Source organism: Phocoena phocoena, chromosome 5 (genome assembly GCF_963924675.1).
Source record: "Phocoena phocoena chromosome 5, mPhoPho1.1, whole genome shotgun sequence".
In the NCBI taxonomy this organism is placed as follows: domain Eukaryota; kingdom Metazoa; phylum Chordata; class Mammalia; order Artiodactyla; family Phocoenidae; genus Phocoena; species Phocoena phocoena.
In genome coordinates, this window is record NC_089223.1 from 82,420,064 (window position 1) to 82,439,193 (window position 19,130).

A 19,130-nucleotide genomic window follows, 5' to 3' on the forward strand; every position below is an offset into this window, starting at 1 on the left:
GCACTTTTGTTAACATGGAAGAGTGCACTGAACACGTAAAAATTGCACTTGGTCACTTGAAATGTGGATAAGACCAGCAAGCATAACCTGACTGTACAATGATTATAGTGAACTTAAAGACTATATGCTGATGTATCTTTCTTTCCCTACCTACCCACAAATATGATTTTAAAAAGTAAAATCTTCCCTGATAATATTTTTGAAACTAAACTTTAACCTCAACTAATTGTCTATTTTAATACCAAAAATATGTCTCATTGACTTTTCATTTTCTGAGCTTTCAAAGAAAATCCATTTTAAAAGAAAATGCATGCTTTCTGGGTATAGAGAAAATGTAAAATAAACTGGTGTTTGAGGGCTTCTGTGCATGCCTGGGTTCAGTGACTTTTGTTACTTAATGGATTTCCACATCAAGACCAAATCTACTTCATGATTTCCCTGATCTGCTGCATGATCTTCTGCCTGGTAATGACATAATTGTTCCAGTTAGTTGATAATAGTGGTGCTGTTCTGAAAAATATATTTATAATTTTTTACAACTTATAACTAGTGTAATTGATACATGTGGTCAAGATTATGTATATACTAAGAATATTCAATACAGGTATGGGATTGAAATTGATGCTCCTGACTTGAGAAAAACAACATATGCCAATTTGGGACTGCAATCTCCAACCAGGTATCGTTTAGTTTTCAGCCTTTGTTACAATATTAAAGCTGTGATCCTCCCCCAAATGCTGCTTCTAGAGTTCCCCTCTGTAAGGACTGTACCTTTAGAAGGACTCATCATTTTTGAGGGATTGCCTTCCATGGTGATTAATCATTTCTGATCACACGTCTGAAATATATTTCACCTGATCTGCTTTCTTTTGACCAACCGGATGACATTCGAACTAAATCAAAGTGACTAAAATCATACTTCTGTTTAGGGATAATGAGAGTGTGCTGTGTTCTGCTAATCAGGCTTGTTACCATGAAGGAAACTTGCAACCATCTTTTTTGTTTGTTTGTTTGTTTTCTGGAGGGGGTTGGGGAAGAGAGAGAGCGAGTGTTGGGAATCAGTGAGGGGGTTAGACATGCAAGTAACAAGGATGGTTTCTACATTGTATATTACAATCAGGCTAAACAGTATCACTCACTAAAGGCCCGATCTGGAGGCAGAAGTGGCAGGCAAAGCTTTGTCTCTTTGGTAGCCCCCTCTTTTTGATTACAAGGTTTTGTTTTGTAAGGTTTGTCACCCCTTATCCTCCTTCTCATACATGAAAAAAACTTTGCTGTTGCTTCTTTATAGCCTACAGGTAAACTTCTCTTCTAGTGAGAGTATTGACAGGAGATGGCTTGTATTCCCCCGTTTTTGTAAGGGGAATATCCTCAGTGTTGGCTTCCTCATTTTTGCTGAAACTAGCTGCACTGAAGGTCTCATAGGATGAGGTCAACTTTTTGTTCAGGAGGTTTCTGTTGCGGTCGCCCATGATGGCGGCTTCGCCATTGGCCAGCTTTTCCTGGCTTCCTCTTTCATCAACAGGCATGAAAGTAGATAGTTTGGGCTGGCTCTTCTTCCTCTCTGGAGAAGTGCGGACGGGCATCCAGCAGGAGTCTGAGTGGCCATACTCATCACACTCACGGGTACACTTCCCAGTTAGGGCTACATCTGGAAGAGGTCTTGAATCTGAAATTCAAGGAGACGGAGCCATTAAAGTTGGCCATTTCTCAATAGGTTTTCCTGACCTATATAAAATTGTAGGGGATATATATATATATATATATATATATTACATTTATATAATAAATATATTACATATCTATATTTCCTTTACCATATTATTTCCCTTTTTTCAACACCCTGCTGTTCATCATCTCATAGAACAGTTTTTATTTCATATCCAATAAAGATAAGGTTTTGCAAAAACACCAAATGTTATAGAAAGAGAGGAATGGACAAACTGATAAATTTAAGTGTGTAGAACAGACAGGTATATATGCATGTGTTACAGGACAGGTACATGTGCATATTCTCAAGTAGAAATAAAGTACACATGTATATTTGTATGGGTACAAATTTTTCCACATGCATAAGGAAAGTTATTGAATCCAAAAAGATAATTTTCTGTATTTATAATTTATCCCAGAAATCGTGTACCTTTGCCAATTGGATTCCTTCCTGCTTCTACATTATTCATAGAATGCAGATATGCAAAACCTTATAGTAAAAATACATTATAAAACATCAGGGTGACTCAGAAGTAGAACCTAAATTGACAGCACATTATGTGGTTAAAAAGTAAAAAAGCAAAGTACTAGTGGGTTCCAAGTGTGAGCACACTAGCAGTATCACCACCTACCCCACTCTAGCCCACACGCTCCTGCCTCCCACCTTGTTAATGACCTAATGTGTGCTGTAGCATAGTCCGTTGAGTGTTCACATAGAAATACATCTGCCAGTGTGTTTGCTGAATGGAAATATTATATGAAATGCAATGTATTGGGTAAATAGAGTCAAAACTTCTACAATTTTGATGAAATGGCTTGTATTCTTAATTAATGATGTTGCCTAATGGAGTGGGAAATGTCTGTCTTCTATTTCTATAAAGCTAAGTTATATCATTATATGTGTCTGTCTTTGGAGAACAGTTATATATTTTCTTACTATTAAAAATATTTTTTTAACAAATTTTGTTTTGGTTTGAAAAAGAGAGTGAGAGAGAGAAAAACCTGCTTCACCTCAACAGATTCTAAGAAAACTACCTCTAGGGTTTTATTTAATAGATTTTACAGTTTCTTTTATTGCCAAAAAAAAAGAACATAATATGACTAATATGACTATGCTCCAATTTATATCATTCAGTACCATTTTATTACAAGGCTTGGGACTTAAAAGACTGACAAATTTAACCTCTGCAAATATATTCACAACCAATGAAATCAGTGAGATTTGCATATGCATCCTGGGTAGACTTGGTTTAAAATAGAATAGGGGGTTATTTAAATTATATCCAATATATTTAAACCCTCTGCTTTTGCCTCCATGCAACATCCTCTGTAGTTTGTAATGATATTCCTATTTTATTATTATTTGTATAAAGATATTTTTAGAATTTTTATCCTGCCAAAACTCTTAAATCAAGGCAGTCCAATACTGCATGTCATTTTTTTTCTATAGTGATGGGTGGATAACTGAAATATTGACATTTGTCAACTCATTGATTTTTGAACCACTGTGACCTGAGATTTTTATGCTGTGTGCTCCGAGTTCAGCAAGGAAATCCCATTATTCTTCATAGGAAATCTAGAATTACTTTTCTCTTTTCCAAAGGTAAATTGCAAAGATAATTATTTATTGTAGTTGCATATGCTGCTATTTGACTTTTAAGTGAGCAGATCCTATTAATTTTATCATCAAAAAATAAAGAACTTTTCTATTTATCTTTTTGTGTTAAATTCCCTCTGTCTCTCAAACACAAATTTTAGATGCATTTTAAAAATCAAACTATTGACAAATTTTGTGAATGGTTTTTGTAATCTGGTCAGTTTAAATGAGCAAATTGAGTTCTTTGGGAATATTTCTTGTCTTGGGGTACTTTGCTTATTTGAAGCTGACCTAAATTCTTTGAACAAACCAAAAAAAAAAAAAAAAAGAAAGAAAGAAAGAAAACCTTATAAAAATGCAAAGTGTGAGATCAGATCTACTTTTTACTCTAAACATTCCTTTTTTTGTCACTGCTTAAATAAATTCAAGCTTTTCTTTTTTCCTTATGCCTACCGAGGACACAAGACAATAATCAGAAATTTTGCTACTGAAATAGAAAAAATCTCTACAAATGTGGTTGTCATTCCCTGCAGAACTGACCCAGAATAGTCTCCAATCATCTCTCTATATTTACTTAAGTCTCACGTAATGTGATAATTTACTTACACAATGACTTACACAGGTCGCTGCTCTTTGGGGATTAATTTGTGTTTCCTGTTTGAAATTCATAGCACCTTGTTTTTCGTTTGTTTGAGATGCATTTAGGGATAGCTCATAGAGCTACCTTAATACTTTAACATCTCTTCCCACCTGTTATACTTAACTTGTGCAACTTGAACTCCCTGTAGCTCATAAAAAAAAAATATATTCATTTAGATTGACTCAATTTCCAGTCAACTAGGAGTGAGATACTCTTCAATCCATTCCCTCAGCCTTTACTTCATAGTCTGGGTTATAAGCATGACTTTTAATAAGAATCTCCTGCCATTTCCAAAGTCAAAGTCTTGATTGGGGACCACAGTGGTAGTTGACAAGACTAATTGGTTGAGACATGTTGCAGTGTTTATCATCAAATTTAGAAAATAATCAAGAAAGGCTATAAGAGATTCATCACAAGCAATCAAAACTTCCAATCTTGATGACTCAAATGAATCCTCAAAGAAATGCTAATGATTAACAAACACAATTTATGTTATGATGCAATCTATTAAAGGAAGGCATGAGTGGAATAGTATTTTTCTGTGTTTCTGTATTTTCTTATTTTAATTATTCAAGTAGATATTATATATATGTTTTTCAAAAGACAAAAGTTATATGGGGTCTTACAGAATCATCAAATGCACTTTTTTCTCTCTTTTATAAAAGATATACTCTTAAAATGTCCTGTTTGTTGTGGAATTACAGAGGCAGATCTTCCATAAATAGTAATCCTTCTTAGTCTTTCAGTCTTCCACTAAAGAAAGTGTTTTGTGATATCTAAGAACATTATTTCACGCTTTAGTTTAGTACTCTTCCCTTTCATTTTGACCTGAGTGGAAATGGAAAATAGTTAATCAGAACTCTGTTTACTTGGTATTGAGTAAATCAATTAAAAAAGTAAAATGTTCTGTATCAAAATATAATGGTATTCTTTATCAGCATTTTCCATAACCAACTCAGTTCCTTAGAGGTTCCCCCCTACACACGCACTCAGTCATATCAAATCTTGAAAGGACTGGAAGTAGAAATCGTATTCATTAGCTCTTGTTGTTGCTTTAGCATCATTTGCAGAGTTCTCCATTTTTACCTAGTTATGCTATTTACTAGAAACGTTACATAACTTTAGAAAGTTAAAGTCCTTTCTTAGACATAAAGTTAATTTCCCTCTCGAAAGTAGACAGTTTTCAGCCATCATAATATCAAACAATGTATAACACATAAAATACTTCCCCACATTTCATCTCTTTTACTTATCACCTCAACCCAACAGCGAGGAGGATGGAAACACTGAGGGGTCCAGACTACGGAAGAGCTGAGGGCAAAGAACAAGTGTTTTGACTTTCACTTTAGTGTTTTCACTTTGACTTTAGTGTTTTCCATAATACCATATTGCTTCTTCTTAAAATGTAACAGCAAAGTTATTTAGAGGTCAATTACTGCTACCCACAGCCATAAGAAAAAGCTAGAGTCCCCAAAGAAAGAGAAAAAAAACATATCTGATGAGCACAGGAAATAGATGCCACAAAGACACAAATTTTACTACTTAATGAAAAAAATAATAATTCAACCTTTTTAAAACTATACATTTCCTAAAGTGGAGGTAATTATAACTCACTTAAGAAGTCAAGTTCTTTCTCTGAAAAGAAATGTATTTGCTCTTAAGAGGCAGGGAAATGAGTGGGTGGTGAGAAGATACTGCTGCAATGACCTCAGCAAGTAGCTACAGACAATATGTAGCATCATTAGAAATAAAAAGGAAAGCCCAGATTTACGGAGGCATTTGATGTTTCAAGAAGCTGTCCTATACAATTCAGAAGCCTTTAGAAGTATTATTATAAGAGAGCACTGGAATTGTTAAGACTCTTAAAGACAGCTCTGCACCAGTAAAGATTTTGATGGACTCCGTTATGCATTCTGCCAGAATCCTGGTCACCCATTCCTATTCCAGACCCTTGGCTTGGGGCTGAAGATAAAAGGATATTTCCATTTCCTAAAAGAAGCATGAATATGTTGCATTAGTTTTTAAATATTTCCAGAGGTTTTTTTTGTTTTGTTTTGCTTTAAGCTCAGATACTTAAAGCTATATGCATCAATTGCTTATTTGTTTAATATACAAATAATTATCTGACCGTATGAAATAAATGGATTGTCACATCCTTCCTGTGCACTTAGCACATTCTTAACATTATTTGACAAAATTTTGCAAATAAAAAATTGTGCTATTCTCTTCTTTTGAGGAGAAAAATCACACACAGGCACCTTTTCCCTTATTCCTTTTTAAAGTACTTATTTCTCTCTTTATATGTCTTGACTTCCAGTTATCCAAAGATTTCTTTTTCTAGAGACACACCTAATTCTGGTGGAATTTGGTGGACTACAAACAACTTTTACAAAAGGATGAACAACAAATAAAGGCAGATAAAACTGTTGATTTTCCAACAAATAATTTAACATTACCTTTATTTTCTTTAGTCCAAATGAAAATATCATTTTTATTCTAATGATTCAGTCAAGTGCTTTATTTTAAAATAGCTGTCAGAAAATGATTTACTTTTGCCTTACATAATAAATCTGAGAACAAATAATTACATAAATCTTTTACTGGAACATTATTATTATAGGCAATAAAATTTAGGTGTGAGGGGGCGAGATCCAAAAATTGAGTACTGAGTCAGACTTGGCTTTTTTATATAAATGGCCTAAAGATCCCCGCCTTTGATCTATTTGGGGAATTAGGGGAAGTTAAAGATAAGCACATAACAGATTATGGAGAAGATGGAAATCACTGACTCAAATAAGCAGTAGGTGATCCTCCAAATATCCCAACACTTTCTGGAAGAAGGGGAAATTTATAGTTTTGCAAGTAAGTGTTATCCAGCGTTACTACAAGGGGGTTAAGATTTCTACATTGTATTCTAATTTATCATGAAATCACTTGATTCAAATGAATTAGAAGAGAATAAAGATCGCTTATCCAACCAACCCTTACTTCACTCTCAATTATACCTCTCCTGAGTGCTTCTCTCAAGACAGAGTGGAACTTGTGAAAAGAACAGGAGATTAGGAGTCCCAGCAGTGCTGAGTGTGATTCTGATCCCATTATGTATAAATTGTGTGACTTTGGATATAATTTCTTTGAGCCTCAAGTTCCTCATATGTGAAGTAATAATACCTACTCCCCATGTATTATGGGGATAAATGAGTTAATGTATATAAAGTTTATATCATGGTGTCTGGTGCCTTGTAGATTTTAGGTAAATAGTAGGTCACAGCCCCTGGAGAGATTTAAAGAAGTATAGGTTTTGTTTTTTTTTTTTCCTTTCTGCCGTCTTCCCTGAATGAATGGGTATTAAGGGAAAAGGCTCCATAACCAGGATCCCTGAACTCAAATCCTAACTTTGTCACTTAATAAGTATGTAAATTTCAACAAGTTACTTGATTCATTTAAATTTCCTCATCTTTATAAAGAGCATAAGAATGAATTAACTTCTTAGGATTATTATGAAGATTTAATGTGTTAATAAAGGTAAAGTATTTGTAATAATTCTTGACACACAGTGGGCCCTCAGTAAATATTAGAAACTTCAGGTGCACAATCCCTTATCTGCAACTCAGTCCTCAAAATAGCTTTGAAAACCAAAAGCTTTTTTTTTTTCCATAAATTTACAACAAACCTGACTTTCAGTACAAGGTTATTTTTCACCTTTATTTATCTCACATAGTGTGAATATTTATATGTTTTCCGGGAGAAACAGTGTTTAATTAAGGACACTGTCTAAGACTCTTTGATCTTTAAAATTATATACATGTATGATATTACCTTTTCTAATATATGAAAGATTTAATTTTTAAGATTTATTTGTTTCCAAGGGTTTCAGATAACTTACTGTGGACCTAGTAACAATCATCAGTCAAAAGGGCATGTATTTGGAGTTTCTTTTCCAGTAGTACTCATGGATTTATGCTGATAGAGTCTGCAGTATGCCAGAGCTACCACCTACTTAGGAAAATTCAGTGGTCACTGGTTACTCTATATCAGATGTTCCCCTTAACACTTCTTTATTAAGACTTTGGCAGTGAAGATTTATTCAGAATGTGTCATTATAGTTGCTCAAAACTGAAGGGCAAATGCTCTATTAGTTGCAATTATCTTTACAACCTAAACAGATCAACCTCACAATTAATCACTTTCATTTGAAAGAGACTTGCCCCTAAGATGTTGGGCTGTTATCTTGCTTTGCCTGCATGGGCCACAACATAAAAAAAAAAAGAGCTCCATTTTAATGACATGTTAAAAATTAGCAATAAGCTAAGACTAAGAGGTTGAAAATCAAGAAAAGACAACAAAAAGCGGTTGTACATGCGGTACACCGTTCAGAGATCAAAAACAATGAGACATAAAAGCCATCTAGCATACAAACTATGCAGACTTTATGATGTATGTACGTGCTTGTTTTAAGTTGCAAAATAAGGCCAGACGTTCCTCTCATCTTCCTATACACAACCCTTTGGAGTGTGACATCACTGCCCCTACTGTCGAGATTCTATTTCCACAGCCCTTGAAGCTGGGCTAGCTTTGACAACTGGAGTGATACTGTACAATTTCCAGGAGAGGTCTCAAGAGTCCTAGCAGCTTCTGCTTTTGCCCTTGGAAGACGCCATCTCCATTCTGACAGAAAGCGTGATCTAGCCTCTTTGAAGATGAAACATTTTTTGAGAGACAGACTAAGTTACCTCAGTTGGCCCAGTGGAGCCTACCCCCAGCGAAGCCCCCAAGTGAATGCAGCCACATGAGTGATCCAGGCAAAACTTGCAAAAGAAGCAATAGTCAATCCACAGAAGTGTAAAAGTAATCAATCTTTGTTGTTTGAAGCTCATAAGTTATGCTTGTTTGTTTGATTTTGTCTCTTTAGGGGGTGGGGAGAGTTCCTTGAGGCAGCAATAAGTCACTGAGATCATGATCATGGACATACTATATTATCTGCAGTAAATCAAAAAACACCCTGAGATATGGCAAAAATATATTCTACTTCTTTTATGTCTTCTTATCATGGGCAACAAACTGACCAATATTATGGAAAGCATAAACATTTTCAGGGCTGTAAGCACATTTAATCAGTAGTTCAAGCAGAGGTCTCCCATAGAAAGCTCTGGAAATTTTGGTCCTGTAATTACAGGATTTCACTGCATTTTTCACCTAACAGTGCTCTAGTTCGGGCTGACATGCCAAGACAATATTAAAATGTTTAAACAGGTTTGAAAGCATCAGCAACTTTTCTCTGTACCTTAGGCTAAACTCAGTTAAACAGCAATTGAATGTATCTCAAGAAGCATTTACTGCCCTGAGGCTTAGACCACTGTCATTCTGAATGTGGTATTAGCATATACAGTGGAGACTGCAAGCCAAGTCTCAAGCAGTCCTGCTGAATCAACTCAAACATGATTCTGCTGGTTGGTACATGAAAACTGCACTACAGCAGAAAAATATATGGTGGCTGCTGGAGAGTGATCTATTTATGCACATCAGAGCTGGGGCTTCACTTTGATTTCCCTATTCACATATGCAAAATTAGAGGTGGTGGAGGTTAAGGGAGTATTAAGGGAGGAGAGTGAAAGGAGAGGAATTAAATGCTGGAAATGAGAAGATGCTCCAAAATTGATCAGAAGAGTTTATAAAACCCAGAATGACATTGGAGACACTATTACACAAGTTAGCAGTTGATCATCCCACTGAAAATAGACCAAATTCTGGTTGTGTGGGTCATTTATGTTTATTTTTCCACTGCAATAATCAAAGCTTTCATGATTTTTCTTCTGGTCTCTTGGGTTTCCTTAAATTAGAAATTATTTGCTTTGGGTGTCATAGACTAATAATCTGATGAAAAGTGTTAAGTATTGCCTCCCTCCATAAAGCATGTTCCCATAAAATCCACATAAAATTTCAGTGGGGTTCAAGATATCAGAGTAAGGGTTTCAGCATCCTGGTGGATGGAAGAAAGAAGGGTGCATTTTTATACTGATACCTTTTTTCATTTGAGTTTAAATCACTGGTTAAGAAATATTTAACAAATCAACATTCATCCTTGAAATATAGAAATTTACATGTGGTAAATAAATTGCCATTCAAACAGTGACAGAATGATTTAAAATAAACAAACAAAAAAACAAATTCTGAAACACGTATTTAGAAGTAAGGAAAATAATTTAGATTTGACTATGTTAATATTGTACGTAGTTCATTTAAATGCCTAAATCTAAAAACCCCCAACAAGTTATAAGGCTTTGTATTAATAGCAGATTCATACTTGTGGGTGGATTTTACGGATTGCTGATCACTAACTTGAAATGTATTTTCTTTCCTAGAATCTACATCCAACATTTACACCGGTGTCTTGAATTGCCAGCAGATGGATCTTCACTAACCATGAGAAGGGAGATGAATAGGTGAATTCTTTTCATTAAGGAACTTTATACAAAACAATAATGATACAGAAGAGTTTTTTTTTAATTAATAAAATGTGTTAGCCACTGTACATTGGTTTTACATACAGTAAAAGTGTGAAGTGAATGCTTCTAAAAGAGACAAATATCAACTTAGAGTCACTTTCCAGTAATGATCTCAAATCTTCAATGTTTTCAATACTGGCTAAAAAATTGTAAAATATATATCCTCAAGAAATATTAACATTGTCTTTAGGAATGGATATTTATTCTAAAATAATACATAAAGGCTCTATTAACTGTAAGAATATTATCTTTGGATTGTAGTCTTGAAGGCAGTGCCCATTTTATCTTTGCTTCTCCATATAACATGTAATTCTATACAAATAAAAAAGCTGAAAAAAAGGAAACTGGAAAAATCAATTAAAGTATATTTTCTCAAACCTTCTTTCCTCCCATATAAACCATGATAAAGCATTTTTTAATTGAAGTACAGTTGATTTACAATATTGTGTTAGTTTCAAGTGTATAGCAAAGTGATTCAGTTATACATATATATATTTGAATTCTTTTATAGTATAGGTTATTACAAGATATTGAATATGGTTCCCTGTGCTATACAGTAAACATTTGTGGTTTATCTATTTTATATGTAGTGGTGTATATTTGTTAATCCCATACTCCTAATTTATCCCTTCTACTTTCCTCTTGGGTAACCATAAGTTTGTTTTCTATGTCTGTGAGTCTGTTTCTCTTTTGTATATAGATTCATTTGTATTATTTTTTAGATTCCACATGTAAATGATATATAATATTTGTCTTTCTCCATCTGACTTACTTCACTCAGTAAGTGGTGAATTAATGCTGATGGAATCTAGGTCCATCCATGTTGCTGCAAATGTCAATAGTTCATTCTTTTTTATAGTTGAATAATATTTCATTGTGTGTGTATATATGTGTGTGTGTGTGTGTGTGTGTGTGTGTGTGTGTGTATCTCACATCTTCTTTATCCATTCCTCAGTCGATGGACATTTAGGTTGCTTCCATGTCTTGGCTATTGTAAATAGTGCTGCTGTGAATATTGGCGTGCATGTATCTTTTTGAATTAGAGTTTTCCTCTTTTACAGATACATGCTTAGGAGTGGGATTACTGGATCATATGGTAGTTCTATTTTTAGATTTTAAGGAACTGCCATACTGTTTTCCATAGCGGCTGCACCAATTTACATTCCCACCAACAGTGTAGCAGGGTTCCCTCATGATAAAACATTTTTTAAAGTGAGAAGTTACGAAATAGGTTGTATAATAAGTAGCTGGTATTAAATATCTAAACATTTAATGTGAACATGTTAAACATTGAAACAAATTAATTTAGTATTTGGGAATGTTTTAAAAAGAAAGAGAATCACTACAGTAGCCATAATGTGATATAAATTTTTTCTATGTATTTTTTCAATGCATTATTTTGTGTGAAAATCTAAAATAGACTATGTTAAAGCTCAAATCATGTATGAAATAGAACTGTAACATAATATGATTATTTTTTGTACAGAGAAAAATCATAGCAATTTAGATTTACTAAAGATATTACTTTATTAATTTTTTCTAAATGTGGCAAAATCACAACACCTGTTCATTTTCTCCTTCAATGTAGTGATCCTGAGAAACTATACAATTATTCTAATGATGTGGCCATTTTAAAAACACATTCTCAAGTTATTTGCATGGGAGTACCTATTGAAATATTTATCATACAGAAAGCTTATCTAGTTGAAAATACTCCTGTAACAAGAAGCTGTGTTGTAACAGAATTCTATTAGCTATTATGATTCGGGAGAAAGACAGAGTTCCTCCTTTGTGTTCCTTACTGAGGAAAGTTTCACAAAAACCGTGAGTTCTGAAGTACTTTTGAGAGATGAGGCTCTGAAAGCTTTTTAGTAGGAGCTGAAACAATATTTATGGGGAGAGTTTAAAAACTGTTGGAATGCTGGCTCCTTAACTCTGGTCAATAAGTTGATCAGTTAAACTAAAATTGGCAAACACGATTAGGACCAAAAGAGTGTTGAAGGGCTTGGGAGCTTTGAGCAGGTAAATAAAAGGAAAAGGAAGGAAATGATCTCTGATGACTAGCAGACAGGACTCAATGAGCAGTTCAAGTGGGGGAAATCAATGAAGCAAAACTGGATCAGTTTGCTTCATTGATTTTTGCTGCTCATTGAAATGTTTCCCTTTATTTACTTCCTATTTCTTCAGAGAGTGGCTAAGTCTCACTGTTGAATCTCCCTGTGAGCCTGTGATGAGCAGATAAGCAAGCTCTGGAGATCCTCTTATGCCTACATTATACCTTTTCATGCTCCATGGATTCAGAGGCACTTCAAATACTCCCTGTGATGCTGTAAACGCCTCACTGAGCCCACAACCTTACTGTGGTAGGCAGAAAGATGGTTCCCCTCCTAAAATGTCTACATCCTAGTCCCCAGAACCTGTGAACATGTTAGATCACAGGGCAAAGGAAAATTAAGGTTGCAGGTGGTAATTTTCCTAATAAACTGTCCTTATAATAGGGAGATTATAGGCGGCTAGGATACAAACCAAAGAATGTGGACAGGCTCCAGAGACTGGAAAAGGCAAGGAAACAGATTGTCTCCTCAATCTTCCAGAAAGGAAGGCAGTGCTGCTGAGACTTTGATTTTAGCTCCTGGAGACCCATGGTCAGACCTCTGACTTACAGAACTGTAAGAGAATAAATTTTTGTTGTTTTAAGACACTGAGTTTCTAGTAATTTGTTACAGTTGCAATGGCAACTGATACACACTCTCACCACTTCTCTGCTCAGAGTAAGAGAGCATATATTTGGTCCTTTCTACCCATATTTCATCCATTGAAGGAAATGGAGTGGAAAAATTTTGATTTTCAAAGTTTTCATTGATTCATGTTTACCTAATTTTTGAGTATCTGCTCAGGAATTTTTGTTTTACACTTTTGAAAATTTTGCTACATTCTAGTATCTAATAGTGCAAGTTATTTGTATCTGACCAATCAACAAAGTCCAGCAAAGTGCTAACAGCTCTCCTTTCTGAGTGATAACATCTTCCTCCTCCGTCCCTCAGTGATAGCTGTCTCTGGGATTATTACCAGAGAATCCACTTTAAGGCATTCAAAATTTGGGTAGTGTGATTCCCAAGAAGAGAAAAGAAAGAGAATTTGGCATAACATATAGGAAAGAGAGCCAGGTACCAGGGTGCAAACTTAATGATGACTGTCAGATTATTATGGCACTTTTGACTTCCTGATATTTATTACTTGTGTCACATTTGTCTGTTTGTCCTGTTCCCTCTTAGTAATTAGCAGGAAAGTGCCTAATTAAAAAGCATCCTTATGATAGTTTTAAGAACAGTAAGTAGAATAAGTCTCTCCCTACTTTAAAACCCTCTTCTATAAATTTCGGTATATGTTTCCAACTTCGTATTTTTGCACAGAAATTCCTTCAGGATCAGGATCCTGCCTACCTCTTTCCATTCTTATATGCTCCCATTTGCCACTTCAACAGACCTACTGTAGTTGTCATTACTAGAAAGCCCCTTGCTGTTCCATGTTTTCATAATCCTAATGCGTTGCTTCTTCTGCTATTCATTGCCTTGTCATCTGTCTCCCACAAATCCTTCAAAATCCAGTTTCAGCATTTCAACTTTGAGATTTCTTCTAACCAGGCTGTCTAATTCTGACTTCTTTTTGCCTCTCTAGTCTTCATCCTATGCCTGTCTCTACCACAGCATTTAATGTATTGCACTAAAATCTGTTACCCATTCATGTGACTTTTTCTGTAACATGTAACTCCCTGTGTCTAGGATTCACAAGTTACTTAACTGTGTACTTGGGATGCTAGCACCAAGCCAGTCACATGCTCAATAAGTGCCTTTTGAATGGATGGATCAAAAACAGGTAGGGAGGGCTTCCCTGGTGGTGCAGTGGTTGAGAGTCTGCCTGCCAATGCAGGGGACATGGGTTCGAGCCCTGGTCTGGGAGGATCCCACATGCCACGGAGCAACTGGGCCCATGAGCCACAACTACTGAGCCTGCGTGTCTGGAGCCTGTGCTCCTCAATAAGAGGCCATGACAGTGAGAGGCCCGTGCAGTGTGATGAAGAGTGACCCCGCTCGCTGCAACTGGAGGAAGCCCTCGCACAGAAACGAAGACCCAACACAGCCAAATAAATAAATTAATTAATTAATTAAAAAATAAAACAGGTAGGGAGACATATTGCATGTCATCCCTGATGATTCTGTCTAATTCCACAATGGCCACAGGTAAATGGAGGATAAGGACATATGTTAATTGCAAACACAATGTAATTGGCCAAGAACAGAAGGCGAAGTGTTTCAGTATGTGCAGATCTGAATGAATTTCTTTACTACTCACTCTCCTTACCCTCTTTCAGAGCCTGTCCTATAATCTCTAGTTGAGATTTACTTTCCAACAGAACAATGGAATTGATTGAAATAACCCATGGATATATTTTACAGAAAAAAATGCAGTCCTCATCCTCAGCCTGGGACAGGCTAGTGGGGTCACTGGAAGCAGCAATGGATGCAAAGTAAATTCTAAGGGGAAAAGCCTATACTTAGTGGTCACAAGACTACGCATATGAACTAATTTGTTAAGCTTCTTTGGTCATGGGTGGTAGCTATTTTATAGTTATTTTAATGTTTTCAGGACCTCTGGTTGGCAGTTATATGAATCTTTCAATAATAAACTTGGGAAATAAAATTTATTTTGGGCTTATACACAGCTTGTATCATAGAAGAAAAATTTCAAAGCATGGAGTCATGAAGGAAAGGTATTCTATGTGATGGAAAATGAAAAGAAGAAAGCTCTCTTCTCTCATTCTTGTAATGTGGGTGTTTTTTAATAGGAACTATTGTAGGCAATATGCCTACCTATCTTAGTTCAATAAATCTTATTTGCCTTTTCATAGCAACCTGATGGGTACATGTTAAGTGAGTAGGATCATGGGCAATTTACATCAGTGCTTTTCAAACAGAGAATCATGATCCTCTGGTTGGTGGTTGAACCCACTTACAAAGTTATAACCAGTTTACACCATGTTCACATTATTTCGTAAATATTTTGTTGTAGTTTTTAAAAAGTATGTGTATGTATATTTATATGTGTGTACTAAGTCCCTATGTAAAATAAATATTTTATTCTGCATCACAGAATCTATAGTTTAAATCATATCATGTAGAAATCTGTGTATTTCTGGCTACTTCTGAGTAAGCTATATATTATGTGATATTTAATATAAAATATAATTTTAATATGCACACAATGTCATGTGAATTTTAAATTGTATTTTTATCTGTTATTTCAAATTGTACTTCAGAGACTAAAATTTTATCCTCATGAAAAAGGAATTCAGGGGCTTCCCTGGTGGCGCAGTGGTTGAGAGTCCGCCTGCCAATGCAGGGGACACGGGTTCATGCCCCTGTCTGGGAAGATCCCACATGTCACAGAGCGGCTGGGCCCGTGGGCCATGGCCGTTGAGCCTGCGCGTCCGCAGCCTGTGCTCCACAACGGGAGAGGCCACAACAGTGAGAGGCCCGCATACCGCAAAAAAAAAAAAAAAAAGAATTCAGTTAACTCAACAAATAAGAGTTAGTCACATCCTCAATAACCACTTCAGGAAGACTACTGTAAATACAGTTTCTTACCTTGAGACATTCTGAATTTACAGTTAATTCCCTAGATTCCAATTTTCTAGAATTATGTGTAATCGTGATGAACCTTCTCATAATCCACTTAAATCCTTGGATAGACTTTGATTTATATCAATCAGCAAAATGGCAACAGACCCTTTAAAAAAGGAAGACTTAATATGACTTCTTAAAGTCACATAGACATTAAGATGTAGGACACATTTAAGCTGTCTAATTGTACCGCTGGTCTAATGCCTATGTATTAATCTGTCACAATGTCAAATTACATACATTTAGGGCTTTTTTTTTTTTAAGTAAAACGTTTCTGTGCTTAACAAACTCATAGTTCAAAAAAATTCAGGAGTGCAATTAGAATGTCATTTCTTCTGCAGATGACTTAAGAAAAGCATGAATCAGAACTTAACAGTCAACATAATTTCACAGATAATCGTGGCAAAATTATGGTAATGCAACAACGCAGAGTACAGTGAGATTAGCAGAGAGTGATGATCAACTATTTATCTCTACCTTCTGCCATGCATGCTCTTTATTTAAGTCTCTTTTTTTTTTTTTTTTTTTTTGCCGATGTTTTCAGTTTTTACTTTGCCAGCAGTGGGCATCGCATAGGAAAAGAGTTTTCATGGTGTAAACAGATTTTTCCATGTGCTCAATGAATTAGCTTCACTGGCTCTTAGGCAAAACAGACTGGCTGGATGGAATTAATTTTAGCAAGCTTTTGTGTTTTGCCCAGGGTCTTGTACAATTCAAATGAATCAATCCTATACCAAAAAAAAAAAAAAAAAAAAGATAAAACTACAAGTATTGTAATGAAAATCATCACTAAAGCATATGCTTTAGGAGTTTCCTTTAAATGGCATAGTTAAAATTTTTGTGTACTGTATTAATCATTGCATTGTACTCTGTGAGTACTTAAGTGAATTATTTGGTGGGAATTTTGCTAATTTGTCAACCTTCTCTTTCTGCAAATAAGCCAAGGACTAGTGGAATTAGGACTTGGCTATGACAGGACAGGGGAACTCAGGAAATTTCACTATACAGAGAAAATTAAGAGACAGACTTTACTGCACAAAGCTGGCATGAAGTTTTCAGTTTCAGGGAAGATAGGTCACACTATTATGGTAACATAACCTGCAAAAGTAAATTCATTCATTCAAGAAATATTGATGCATCAGGCACTATTCTAAGACATTACAAATATTAACTCATTCAATGCTCACAGCAACCTTGTGGGGCAGGTGGTATATTGCCCCCATTTTACAGATGAGGAAACTAAGGCACAGAGAAGTTAAGTGAGTTGCCCAAAAGTTTGCATATAGTGAGTGTTAATGAGGTTGCAAACCCAGACATTCTGACTTCAAAGCTATGCTCTTAACCGCTATACCACACTCTCTCTCAATCAATAGCACATCAATGTATTATAAACTCATGTTATAAGTAGGAAAAAAGGCATATTTACCTAAGCTGAATTCAAGTAGAAAAGCATTTCTCTATACATAGAAGAAAGCTAGAAAAAGCAATGTCTCTGGACTTCAGATATAGTAGGAATCTCAACAGTCTTAGATTGAAATAAGGGGAACATTTTTAGTTGGGACAAACAGAAAGGTGAAAACTCAATAAATGTGTGTAGAAGTTCCAGGGCCTGAATGACATTGGGACAGCTATCCCTCAGTTGGTCTTTGAATGGGATGAAGAATTTTGTATCTAAGTCAAAATAAGGAGTGTAAACTACTATGTTGGTAAAAAGCCTCAAACTTCTACTATTATTAAAGCCATATTCAGCTAAGAAAAGGTTGCGTCTTCATAATATGTGTCCATTTTTAATTCTACATGGTAGAAAGACACCTCAATTATGAGGTTTTGGATCATTGTCATTCCAGAGACAGAAAAGCCGTGTTTGGAAACCACAGTGTGCTGGGCTGAACTTCTGAGAACAGGAGATGCTGAACCACTCCTTGGTGAACTGAATGTGAGAGTGGAAATAAATGCTTTAAGAATAGAAAAAGAAGTATGGACAGTCATTTCTGGCAAACAAAGCACCAAAGAGATTAGGTAGGACATATTAATCACAATTGGGTTGGTTAAATTGGGAAAGAAAACCTGACTGTACTTATTCTTAAGAGAAAATGAACACAAAGAGATATCTGGGTGATACTTATCTAACTTGATTCCCTGTATTAATCAGGTAACTGATTAATATCCAAAATTTTAGATTATTTGAGAATATATAGTTGCAACCCACGAAGCTGAGATTTAATCTGTAGGGATGGGGAAATCAATGTATATTAAAATATAATGAGGTAAAGAGTGGTGCCTTTAAGTACACTTACATACCTCATACTTTTTCATAATGGTATCTCGGAGCAAAAAACCAGGGAACCATGCACAGTGTAAACTTTTACATTCACTTTGTGAAAACCTTTACTTTCATCTCTTCACTGGAGGGAATCAATGAATCAGAGTGATTAACACCCTGGGATCTGAGCAAAGGAAGTCTGATTGAGTCCACGTTCTTCCATTTACCAGCAATGTAACCTCCTGCAAATTACTTAACAGAGTCTATCACATTGGGCTGTTATGAGGATTAAATGAGACAAGAGTGTTGAGTGCTTAGCATAAAGATCTACATATAGAAACACTTAGTATATTTTTCTGCTGTTATCATCACTGTTAGTATATTTTTCTGCTGTTATCATCACTGTTACTCTAACTACTATGCTATGTATCTTTTCCACACATATATTTGAATGGGAGAATATTGATTCTAAATTATCAAAAATTATATATTTTTAATCAATGTCTTCTTTTCTTGGCATAATTTAAAGGAGTCAAAAGCTTACATTTTTAGAATATTTATCAATTAATTATAGAGAAACAATAGTTTTCGTATATGAAAGATGATAAATTCATGTTTTTGTACTATAAATTATACAGCCAAATACATTTCTTTAAAATAAAACCCCAGAATAGTAGATTAAAAAAGACATCTTTTAATAAGTTTATTTTAAAGTTATTAAAATTAATAAATG

At 35.1% G+C, this 19,130-nt stretch overlaps 1 protein-coding gene across 3 annotated transcripts in view; it reads right to left on the reverse strand.

Annotated features, from left to right (window-relative positions):
* Positions 1 to 867: 867 nt before the first annotated feature.
* The window catches only part of PCDH7 (protocadherin 7), a 416,390-nt gene continuing 398,127 nt past the window's right edge, over positions 868 to 19,130 (reverse strand). For 2 of the 3 annotated variants that reach the window (XM_065877988.1, XM_065877985.1), the window contains one exon: positions 868 to 1,669. In XM_065877988.1, coding sequence (XP_065734060.1) covers positions 1,293 to 1,669 — 377 coding nt within the window. In that variant the 3' untranslated portion in view covers positions 868 to 1,292. The remainder of the gene's footprint in view (positions 1,670 to 19,130) is intronic. The other variant, XM_065877986.1, reaches the window with a different exon arrangement.